This window comes from Ranitomeya imitator, chromosome 3 (genome assembly GCF_032444005.1).
Source record: "Ranitomeya imitator isolate aRanImi1 chromosome 3, aRanImi1.pri, whole genome shotgun sequence".
In the NCBI taxonomy this organism is placed as follows: Eukaryota; Metazoa; Chordata; class Amphibia; order Anura; family Dendrobatidae; genus Ranitomeya; species Ranitomeya imitator.
The window spans coordinates 475,833,159-475,845,893 of NC_091284.1; the positions used below are offsets into that span (position 1 = coordinate 475,833,159).

Here is a 12,735-nt window from a genome sequence, read left to right on the forward strand (position 1 = left end):
CCTAACAAAAAAAATTTTGGTTCCAAAATTGTGCTTTTGTAAAGTAGACATGTGGGAAATGTTACTCATTAAGTATTTTGTGTGACATATCCCTGTGATTTAAGGGCATAAAAATTTAAAGTTGGAAAATTGCGAAATTTTCAAAATTTTCGCCAAATTTCCATTTTTTTCTCAAATAAACGCAGATAATATCAAAGAAATGTTACCACTATAATGAAGCCCAATATGTCATGAGAAAACAATGTCAGAATCACCGGGATCCATTGAAGCGTTCCAGAGTTATAACCTCATAAAGGGACAGTGGTCAGAATTGTAAAAATTGACCCGGTCATTAACGTGCAAACCACCCTTGCGGCTTAAGGGGTTAAAGGGCCCTACCAGCTGTTTCCCCATGATTCCGGCCCAAAACATGACTCCTCCTCCTCCTTGTTGACGTCGCAGCCTTTTTGGGACATGGTGGCCATCCACCAACCATCCACTACTCCATCCATCTGGACCATCCAGGGTTGCCCGACACTCATCAGTAAACAAGACTGTTTGAAAATTAGCCTTCATGTAAGTCTGGGCCCACTACAACTGCTACAAACTGCGTGTCAACACTGTTTAGGGGTGGCCGAATAGTAGGTTGATGCACCATAACAAGCCTTTGAAGGATCCTACACCTTGAGGTTCGAGGGACTCCAGAGGCACCAGCAGTTTCAAATATCTGTTTGCAGGTTTGTAATGGTATTTTGGCAGCTGCTCTCTTAATCTGATGAACTTGCCTGGCAGAAACCTTCCTCATTATGCCTTTATCAGCATGAACACATCTGTGCTCAGATTCAACCACCAATCTCTTAACAGTACGATGATCATGCTTAAGATTTCGTGAAATATCTAATGTTTTCATCCCTTGACCAAGGAATTGCACTATTTGATGCTTTTCGGCAGCAGAGATATTTTTTTTTCTTTCCCATGTTACTTGAAAACTGTGGCATGCTTAATAACGTGGACCATCATTTTTAAGAACAGTAGTTTTCCTTTAATTAGAATCACCTGGAAAACTAAGTATCATATGTGTTTAAGATTTCAGTGATCCATTGAGCCCTGAGACACAATACCATCCATTAGTTTATTTGAAAAACAAAACTATTAAATCTTTAAGACACTTAAATCCAATTTGCATACTAATTTGGAACACGGTGTAGGAGACTATGTGGGGCTTATGCTGTATATAGGGAGGTTATGTGGGGCTTATGTTATATATAGGGGTCTATGTGCAGTCTCACACTAAACTGTATATAGGAGTCTATATGGGGACTCATACACTGTTTAAAGAAGCCTTTGTCGGGGCTCATGCTGTATATAGGATGCTATGTGAGGGCTCATCATACTGTATATAGGGGCTATGTGGGGCTTGTGCTGCATATAGGAGGCTATGCAGGGTTCATGCAGTATATAGGAGGCTATGTGGGCCTCATACTGTATACAGGGGGCAATGTGGGGCTTATGCTGTATATAAGAGGCTGTAACGGGGTCTACCAAGCTGAGGTATCTCTTTCAGTACCACCCCGTGTTTCAGGAGGTCCACTCTGCTTTGGCTGGAGTCTGAATGAAGGACGCTGGCTGGAATTGCTTGGTTACATGGGCGCATATAAAAGATCACTGCTTCTCCACGTATTTCCAGTCTGACAACACTTTACTCACAGGACACAGAATATATCACACAGATACAGAGGGCAGGCCAATAGAAAAGCGGCAGGCCAGACATACATTACAATAGCCGCAGGTGGCCAGAGCCTGCCGATATTTACTGTGGGAATTACAAAGGTGGGGGGTGGACAAAAGGGGAATATCGTGTCCCCTCTGCCCAGGGGCGCAGCCTGTGTGCTGATGCATTAGGGACATGCATCTCACATGGAACCTATTATACATACATATAACTGCACAACATATTCTGGGTGTTGAGTGGTTCCATAACACGTAACACGGCTCCCCTTTTCAGTGATGAGATCGGCATACACAGTCTAATCCTTAACGGATCGGTTTGGGGATGACCGAAGTTTAAGGGGTTGGTACAAGTTCCGTTTGTCGACTTAGTCCATCGGCATTACCGTTTTGTTTGCCGGGTCTGTAGTGGATGGTGAAGTCCAGAGGTTGTAGGGCTAAACTCCACCGCAGCAATCTGGCGTTGTCTCCGGAGACCCGATTAAGCCAGACTAGGGGATTATGGTCCGTTAGGAGGGAAAACAGTTGTCCGTACAAATATGGTTGCAACTTTTTGAGTGCCCATACTACCGCCAGGCACTCCTTCTTGATGGCCGCATAGCTTACTTCATGGGGCAGTAGTTTCCGACTCAGGTAAGCTACTGGGTGTTCTTGGCCGTTCAGCCCGACTTGGCTCAGTACTGCCCCCAATCCAAACATAGAAGCGTCTGTGTGAACAAGGAAACGTTTAGTTGGATCGGGTGCGGCCAATACAGGGGTATTGGTGAGGGCGTCCTTTAGTTGGCGGAAGGCTTCCTCACACTCTGGGGTCCATGTTACCTGGCAGGGTTGGTTCTTATGGGTCAGATCAGTGAAAGGCTTGGCTACGCTGCTGTAATTGGGAACTAATTTCCTGTAATACCCCTGGGTTTTAGTGCGTGGGGTGGGCCATTTGGCTATGGCCTCAATCTTGGCTGGTTCTGGTCGCTGTTTCCCACTTCCCACCCAATGCCTTAAATACTGATTCCGGCCTTGTGGATCCTGTCCAATACTGTCTCTAGGGGATTTAGATGCTCTTCCCATGTCGCACTGTAGATGGCGATGTCGTCCAGGTAGGCACAAGCATAGTCCTGGAGACCATCCAGAAGCCGGTCAGCCAGCCTCTGGAAGGTTGCCGGGGCATTCTTCATCCCGAATGGCATAACTCGAAAATGGAATAAGCCAAACGGGGTGACAAATGCCGACTTGGGAAAAGCGTCAGGACTAAGGGGAATCTGCCAGTAGCCTTTGCATAGATCGATGGTGGTCAAATACTTTGCCCACGCCAGCCGGTCTAACAACTCATCCACACACGGCATGGGATATGCATCCGTCACTGTTTTCTCATTGAGCTTACGATAGTCTACATAAAACCGAGTAGTCCCATCCTTATTGGGCACTAACACTACGGGGGATGCCCAGGGACTATCAATGACCCCTAAACGCAACATCTCTTGTATCTCTTGTCGCATCCCCTCTCGTACAGACTCAGGGACGCGGAAGGGGTTTTGTCGCAGGGGGGTCGGATCCTGGATCTCAACCTTGTGTTGTGCCAGGTGAGTGTACCCTGGTCTCCCCGAAAACATCCTCTGTCGCTGCCTCAACAACTCCTCTGCCTGCTGTCTCTCCCGGGGGCCTAGGTCTTCACCCAAGTGTACCTGGTCCCATGTTTTAGACTGAGTCCTTTCCCCTAAGACATCCAGCAAGGGAAGTCCAGCTAAATCCTCTGCTTCAGGTGCACAGATGGCCACTACCTCTTCAGGGCGCTCCCGGTAGGGCTTCAGCATATTCACGTAGAACATGCGGATAACCCTGGGGTCGTCACAATCGGCGACATTATAGGTTGTGTCGGCTATTTTCCCCACTACATTGTAGGGCCCCTGCCATGCAGCTTGGAGCTTGTTCTGCCTAGTGGGCTCTAACACCAGGACCTTCTGTCCTATTTCCAAGGTGCGCTCTCTGGCCCTCCGATCGTACCATACGCGCTGGCGCCACTGGGTCACCTGAATGTTCTCACGTACAGCCTGGGTCAGCTCCTGTATGCGGTCCCGGAATTCCAGCACATAGGGTACAATAGGTACCCCTTCTATGAGGCCCTCCCCTTCCCAGTGTTCTAGTACTAAGTCTAGGGGTCCCCTTACCCGTCTCCCGTATACCAGCTCGAATGGGGAGAACCCCGTGGATTCTTGGGGCACCTCCCGATAGGCAAACAGGAGGTGTGGCAAGAATTTCTCCCAGTCCCTGTAGGTCCTGGTAAAAGTCCCAATGAGTTGTTTTAACGTCCCGTTAAAGCGTTCACACAATTCATTGGTTTGCGGGTGGTATGGGGCGCTTCTAATAGACTTTACGCCGCACAGCTTCCACAGTTGGTTGGTCACCTCTGCTGTAAACTGGGTACCCTGGTCCGAGATAATCTCCCGGGGAAATCCAACCTGTGAGAAAACCTGGAGCAGGGCGGCCACCACTGTCTCTGCCAGTATGTTAGGTAACGCAACCGCGAATATCGTGTCCCCTCTGCCCAGGGGCGCAGCCTGTGGGCTGATGCATTAGGGACATACATCTCACATGGAACCTATTATACATACATATAACCGCACAACATATTCTGGGTGCTGAGTGGTTCCGTAACACGTAACAGAGGCTAAGTGGAGGATCATACTGTATGTAGTGAGGCTTAATGGGGACTCATTGTATATAGAAGGCTATGTGGGGCTCATACTGTATATAGGAGACTGTATGGCTCGTGCTGTATATAGGGAGGCTATGTGGGGCTTATGTTGTATATAGGCGGCTATGTGCACGCTCATACTGTATATAGTGAGGCTATGTGTGAGCTCATACTATATATAGGAGACTGTGAGGGCTCATACTGTATATAGGGGTTATGTCGGGTTCATGCTGTATATAGGAGGCTATGTGGGATCCATGCAGTATACAGCAGGCTATGTGGGTCTCATGCTGTATATAGGGGTAGTATGGGGGCTCATACTGTATATAGGAGCCAATGTGGGGGCTCATACTGTATATAGGAGACTATATGGAGGCTCATGCTGTATACAGTGAGGTTACGTGGGGGCTCATGCAGTGTACAGGAGGCTATGTGCGGGCTCATGCGGTATATATTGAGGCTATAACCAACAAATATAGTAGCACTCCATAGCATAAAACATGAAATATATGAAATATGAATTGCACTACTGCTGTAGAAAATTTGAAAAAATTAGAATACTTAGAGCATAAATTGGCCAACTCATGTGTACTCGGCAGTCAAGATAAGACGATTCTCGTTGCTGGGAACCTGCCTGTGTGAATTTCCTACAGCAGTAATGCAATTCTTATTTCATATATTTCATGTTTGCATACTATTGTGCTACAAAGTGCTACTTTATTTGTTTGTTATATATGGAGATGGCTACTCTTAGTTCGCACCTGTACACAACTGTTTTCTGTTTGGATGTGTCGGTCATATTTATTCTGCAGCAGGACAACAACCGCGAACATATAGCCAATGTCATTAAGGCTACTTTCTCACTAGCGTCATACTCGGCCCGTCGCAGTGCGTCGGGCCGACGTACCGACGCATACTGTGGAAGCGCTGCACAACGGGGGCAGCGGATACATTTTTACAACGCATCCGCTGCCCCATTCTGAGCTGCGGGGAGGAGAGGGCGGAGTTCTGGCCGCGCATGCGCGGTCAGAAATGGCGGACACAACGCACCAAAAAACATTACAAGCAACGTTTTTTGGTGCCGACGGTCCGCCACAACACGACGCAACCGTCGCACGACGGTTGCGACGTGTGGCAATGCGTCGCAATGTGTCGCTAATACACGCCTATGGAGAAAAAACGCATCCTGCAGACAACTTTGCAGGATGCGTTTTTTCTGCAAAACGACGCATTGCGACGTGCAGTGCACGACGCTAGTGTGAAAGTAGCCTTAGATATTCAGCGTAATGAACAAGGAGTCCTGGGATTGATTTTATGGCCCCCATAGAGCCCTGATCTTATGATTGAGTCAGTGTAGCATTACTGTATATTAAAAAAAAAATAGTGGCCACTGCCGGATTCTATAGAATAGCTCTTATTTTCCCACAACTACAAAATGCTGAAAAATGTTGCCACACTTTTACACCAGATTTCTCAGCCAAACTGTTTGATGAGTTGGGAAACATATTCTTTTATTTTTGATCCCCTACAATTTTATACAATAAAAGTTTTGGGGAAAAAAATGCAATTTTTCTACTCTCAGCACCTTGCTGTTAAAAAATATTACTGTAAATAATCAATAAGCCACTAGATGGCGACATATCCCTATGAATGTAGACAAAATGCTAAAGCACTATTACTTGCCAACCAAGAAATGTATTTTATAGTAACAGCAAAGTGAATGAGTGAGTGGATAAGTGAAATCTCATTCACATGCTGCTTATTTTTTCCTTGCAGATTCGAATCTTCAGAGCATTTTTTCAAATCAACAGCATGTCAATTACTTCAGCATTTTTGAAGCATTTTTCACCGATTGAAATGAAATTTTTTTTAAGTAAAAACACATGTATTGCATGCAATGCTTTACCTGAGTATGTCTTTTTTCACACCTGTATTTTTACAAGTCCAATCTGATACCTGTAAACACCACCTCAATACTGCTGCCTGTTGCCGCATTAGGATTTGTGAACCTGTACTTAGTTTCTTAGCATTTCTAGTTCTGAAAACAATTATATAAAAATCCAGACATATAAAGTGCCCAGCATAAGGCCTTTTACACACACATGTGCTTTGCATGTCCGTATGCGGTCCATTTTACAAGGACCGCAAATATGGACATACGCACACCCATTGCATTCAATGGAGGTGCGCACAAGTCAGGTTTTTCACACAGACCGTTTGTGTGAAAACCTTCAGACATGTCAGTTTTCTTTGCGCAACACAGACAAAATGCGTGCTGCACACATACGTAGGGATGACAGCCATGTGTCATCAGCGTGACACATACCAGCGCCTGGGAACAAGAGGTACAGTTCACTGTGAGCTGTTATTTATAGCCTGAGAACCTTATGGGGCATTGTCTTTTGTCCTAGATTATTAACATTGGCCCCCAGCTGTGGGCTTTTCCTATGCTGGTTATCAAAGTTGCGCAGGAGCCCATGGCGTTTTTTTTACTTTAATTATTTATATCATACAAGCGATACACATCGGAGGCTGAATACAACTCCCATCATTGTCTCTTAGTCGCGCTTATCTCAGCCCAGGAGGGGACAATAATGAGAGTTGCCCTCTGCAGCAGGGGGTGTCTGGAATCAGCGTGAGCTGTACCGCTTAGGCCGGCGTCACACTTGGCGTAAGACAATACGGTCTGTATATTACGGCCGTAATACGCTGAAAAGTCCCCAAAAAAGTGGTCCGTAGCTCCTCCGTGGGCAGGGTGTGTCAGCGTATTTTGCGCATGGCATCCTCCGTATGGAATCCGTATGGCATCCGTACTGCGTGTTTTTCTCGCAGGCTTGCAAAACCAACACACGGCTATACAAGGGATCCATGTGTTAAAAAAAAAAAAATTATATATATATACACTGTCTATATATCTATATATATGTGTCATTAGACACATATATGTATATATATTATTACTTCATACAGCGCTAGATAGCTTTAAAGCCGGTAATTCAATTACCGGCTTTTGCTATCTCCTTCCTAAACCCGACATGATATGAGACATGATTACATACAGTAAACCATCTCATATCACCTTTTGTTTTGCATATTCCACACTACTAATGTTAGTAGTGTGTATATGCAAAATTTGGCCGTTCTATTTACTAAATTAAAGGGTTAAATGGCGGAAAAAATTGGCGTGGGCTCCCGCGCAATTTTCTCCGCCAGAGTATTAAAGCCAGTGACTGAGGGCAGATATTAATAGCCAGGAGAGGGTCCATGGTTATTGCCCCCCCCCCCTGGCTAAAAACACCTGCCCCCAGCCACCCCAGAAAAGGCACATCTGGAAGATGCGCCTATTCTGGCACTTGGCCACTCTCTTCCCATTCCCGTGTAGCGGTGGGATATGGGGTAATGAAGGGTTAATGCCACCTTGCTATTGTAAGGTGACATTAAGCCAAATTAATAATGGAGAGGCGTCAATTATGACACCTATCCATTATTAATCCAATAGTAGTAAAGGGTTAAAAAAAACACACACACATTATTAAAAATTATTTTAATGAAAAAATCACAAAGGTTGTTGTAATAATTTATTCTACGCTCAATCCACTCACTGAAGACCCTCGATCTGTAACAAAGTCAAAATAATAAACCAACAATATCCTTACCTTCCGAAGATCTGTAATGTCCAACGATGTAAATCCATCTGAAGGGGTTAAAATATTTTGCAGCCACGAGCTTTGCTAATGCAACGTTGTTCGTGGCTGCAAAACCCCAGGGAGTGAAGGTAAAGTAGGTCAATGACCTATATTTACCTGCATTTGCGGTGAGGCGCCCTCTGCTGGTTGTCCCTAGATCGTGGGAACTTTCCTAGAAAGCTCCCAGGCTCGAGTTCATAAGAGGCGCCCTCTGCTGGTTGTCCTCATATGAACTCGAGCCAGGGAGCTTTCTAGTAAAGTTCCCACGATCTAGGGACAACCAGCAGAGGGCGCCTCACCGCAAATGCAGGTAAATATAGGTCATTGACCTACTTTACCTTCATTCACCGGGGTTTTGCAGCCACGAACAACGTTGCATTAGCAAAGCTCGTGGCTGCAAAATATTTTAACCCCTTCAGATGGATTTACATCGTTGGACATTACAGATCTTCGGAAGGTAAGGATATTGTTGGTTTATTATTTTGACTTTGTTACAGATCGAGGGTCTTCAGTGAGTGGATTGAGCGTAGAATAAATTATTACAACAACCTTTGTGATTTTTTCATTAAAATAATTTTTAATAATGTGTGTTTTTTTAACCCTTTACTACTATTGGATTAATAATGGATAGGTGTCATAATTGACGCCTCTCCATTATTAATTTGGCTTAATGTCACCTTACAATAGCTAGGTGGCATTAACCCTTCATTACCCCATATCCCACCGCTACACGGGAATGGGAAGAGAGTGGCCAAGTGCCAGAATAGGCGCATCTTCCAGATGTGCCTTTTCTGGGGTGGCTGGGGGCAGGTGTTTTTAGCCAGGGGGGGGCAATAACCATGGACCCTCTCCAGGCTATTAATATCTGCCCTCAGTCACTGGCTTTACTACTCTGGCGGAGAAAATTGCGCGGGAGCCCACGCCAATGTTTTCCACCATTTAACCCTTTAATTTAGTAGATAGAACGGACAAATTTTGAATATACACACTACTAACATTAATAGTGTGGAATATGCAAAACAAAAGGTGATATGAGATGGTTTACTGTATGTAATCATGTCTCATATCATGTCGGGTTTAGGAAGGAGATAGCAAAAGCCGGTAATTGAATTACTGGCTTTAAAGCTATCTAGCGCTGTATGAAGTAATAATATATATACATATATGTGTCTCACTGACATATATATATATATATATATATATATATATATATATATATATATATATATATATATATATATATATACCTATTCTATGTGTACACATTTATTCTACCTATTCTAATGTAAGCTGTCAGTGTGATTTTACTGTACACCGCACTGAATTGCCGGCTTTTCTCTCTAACAGCGCTGCGTATTTCTCGCAAGTCACACTGCTGGTCCGTGTGTAATCCGTATTTTTGGGGCTTCCATAGACTTTCATTGGCGTTTTTTTTGCGCAATACGGTGACAAACGCAGCATGCTGCGATTTTCTACTGCCGTAGAAAGCCGTATAATACGGATCAGTAAAATACGGCAGATAGGAGCAGGGGCATAGAGAATAATTGTGCCGTTTGTTTTGCGAGTTTTACGGACGTATTTTCTGCGCTCTTACGTCCGTAAAACTCGCAAGTGTGACGGCGGCCTTATTCACAGGCACCGGTACGTGTCACACGGATGTAACACACGGACAGCAAACATGGACACACAGACAGCACACAGACTGCACGAGCAATTTCTAAAATTTTGACACAACTGACTATCATAGAATATTTTTTAACCCATAACATGAAAGTATGGCCGGATTCAAACCAGTGTATGGCATCCGATGCGACATGCTACTGACTCCTGCAAGCAGGAGCCGAGTGTCAGGGCTGTGTGCTCAGAGCCTCTCGCACAGAGAGGATCGGAGCACAGCTGCGGAGGAGGGGGAGAAAGTAATTTCTCCATTTCCTCCATCATTTGACGTCGTGTTTCATCAGTATTTTCGTTGGATCCGTTGCTGTCCATTTTTTCGCCAGACAGAAAAAACGTTCCTTTTCTCCAGCCACCGGAAAACAAATTTTCAACGGATCCAGCAAAAAACGGATAAAACGTGAGGCCATCCATTGCAATCCGGCGCCAATACAAGTCTATGAAAAAACAAAACGATCCGGTGGCAACTTTTGACGGCAAAAACCTGATGTGTGAAAGCAGCCTAAGTGCTTAGACTCTCTTTCCTTCAATTAATTGTATTTCTTGGGTTTATGATGGAAGGCCACATGAGTCCAGAAATATTAAAGGGAACCTGTCACCTGAATTTGGCGGGACAGGTTTTCGGTCATATGAGCGGAGTTTTCAGGTGTTTGATTCACCCTTTCCTTACCCGCTGGCTGCATGCTGGCCGCAATATTGGATTGAAGTTCATTCCATGTCATTCCCTTGCGCAGGCGTGTACTACGGAGGACAGAGAATGAACTTCAATCCAAACTCCATCCATATGACCGAAAACCGATCCCGCCAAATTCAGGTGACAGGTTCCCTTTAAGGGGAATAAGAATAACCTTGAAGGCTAAAAACTACATCTATTGGATTTCACTCAATCCCTCTATGACCACATTCTACAAGGTTTTTGTGCCTGTAACATAATATTGCTTTAAACACGCTCTTACACCGGGGCTGTATAATTACTTATTTTCAAAGTAATTGCTTGACAAAAACACTCAATGATACAAGCATTCCATAATTTAACAAAGCCAGTCATGCTTGTAATAGGTTTTATAATTATCTTTGGTGGTTTGTGCTGATGATAACTTCATGCCCATAAAATACCAGGACAAAATTAATTTAGCATACTGTATCAGGGAGGAAAGTGTACTTACCATGGCATCTGCTTTATGCTTCATTCGCTTAGCTTCCTGCATAAAGTAATCTGCATTGTGAGGTCTAAGAAATGAGAAAGAGAAAGCTCAGAAGTATTCTTATCGTAAGTGGATTTTTGCAGAGGTGTTTGGCCCTGCTTGTAACCTTCTGTAAACTGTAATATAATTATTATTATCAACCATCACAGATCAGATTTTCTTATTATCATTGCTGAAGGGCAAATATTACGAGATTACAAGTTCATATTTTACTTCGATGTTTGGTTCCTTTTTTATGTCTTTTTTTTCCCTGCAGTGTTAAAGTGTTGCTTTTAGTTTACTTTTTAACATGAAAAGTGATTCCTTTGAGAATTTCTCTACAGATTTTCTCTACAGATGTAGTGCCGATTTTGACTCCATGGGTGTTTTCCTGACATAGGGTATACGTGAGTTCCGTGACCTGGAAAAAATTACCCCAACCCCCTTAAACAGATCTCTTAACAATCTAAAGAATAAACTTCTAACGTACTCAAAACAGCAGACGGAGACATATGTTGGATTTAATTGGCCACAGCAGCCATTTTATTAAATAAAAGATAACAGAACTTTTATGACAACCCAGAATAGGAGGGGCGGTCCTCGAAGCCCCAAAGTTATAAAAAACTCAGTATCCCAAAAACTCCACAATGTTCAGCCCAGGATGAGTCTTACCCCCAGCCGTAAAGCACCAGCTCAGGGATAGATAACAACCAATCCTGGTCCACCGAACCCACCCCCATGCCAGGGGTCCATAAATCCACCTCACGCGGAATAACCGTACCGCGCCTTGTTAAATTCTCTCATGGGGTGTCCAGGACCTCTCAAGATCCCCACCCCATTGAACCACGATTTACCATTTCCACCGACTTCGAGGACCTCCACCCCCGCCAACTGCCGTGACAATACCCTGACAGCATTCACATAACAAAATAAATACATTTAGACGCCTCTTAAAACAATACTCCAAAAGCCCACATATGCCGACTTCACCCCCCCCATTACCCTAACCAAAAAAGGGAGGGTGGGCGGGAGATTCCTCACTTGTCACGCAGGCACCTAAAATGGATGCCTGCATGAGGAGCGTGCCCCTTTTTATGTGCCCCCTCCCCACAGTCCCCTAGTTCCACCCCTTATTTTCAAAAAATGCCCCTAAAGCCACCCCTCAAGTTCCCAGTTAACCCCTTACCACCGTATCCCTTCTAACTGCTCCAGCTCCCCAGGTCCCACGTAACCCCGTCATGGCGGCCTCCCTTTACGTGCCGTGGGCCCCCAGTACGGCCTTTCTTGACATAGGGTATACGTGAGTTCCGTGACCTGGAAAAAATTACCCCAACCCCCTTAAACAGATCTCTTAACAATCTAAAGAATAAACTTCTAACGTACTCAAAACAGCAGACGGAGACATATGTTGGATTTAATTGGCCACAGCAGCCATTTTATTAAATAAAAGATAACAGAACTTTTATGACAACCCAGAATAGGAGGGGCGGTCCTCGAAGCCCCAAAGTTATAAAAAACTCAGTATCCCAAAAACTCCACAATGTTCAGCCCAGGATGAGTCTTACCCCCAGCCGTAAAGCACCAGCTCAGGGATAGATAACAACCAATCCTGGTCCACCGAACCCACCCCCATGCCAGGGGTCCATAAATCCACCTCACGCGGAATAACCGTACCGCGCCTTGTTAAATTCTCTCATGGGGTGTCCAGGACCTCTCAAGATCCCCACCCCATTGAACCACGATTTACCATTTCCACCGACTTCGAGGACCTCCACCCCCGCCACGAACACGAATGGCC

At 44.8% G+C, this 12,735-nt stretch overlaps 1 protein-coding gene across 2 annotated transcripts in view; it reads right to left on the minus strand.

The window, feature by feature from the left end:
- Positions 1–12,735, minus strand: part of AFF3 (ALF transcription elongation factor 3) — a 753,993-nt gene that overhangs the window by 30,727 nt on the left and 710,531 nt on the right. For both annotated transcript variants that reach the window (XM_069757526.1, XM_069757527.1), the window contains exon 13: positions 10,920–10,983. In XM_069757526.1, coding sequence (XP_069613627.1) covers positions 10,920–10,983 — 64 coding nt within the window. The remainder of the gene's footprint in view (positions 1–10,919; positions 10,984–12,735) is intronic.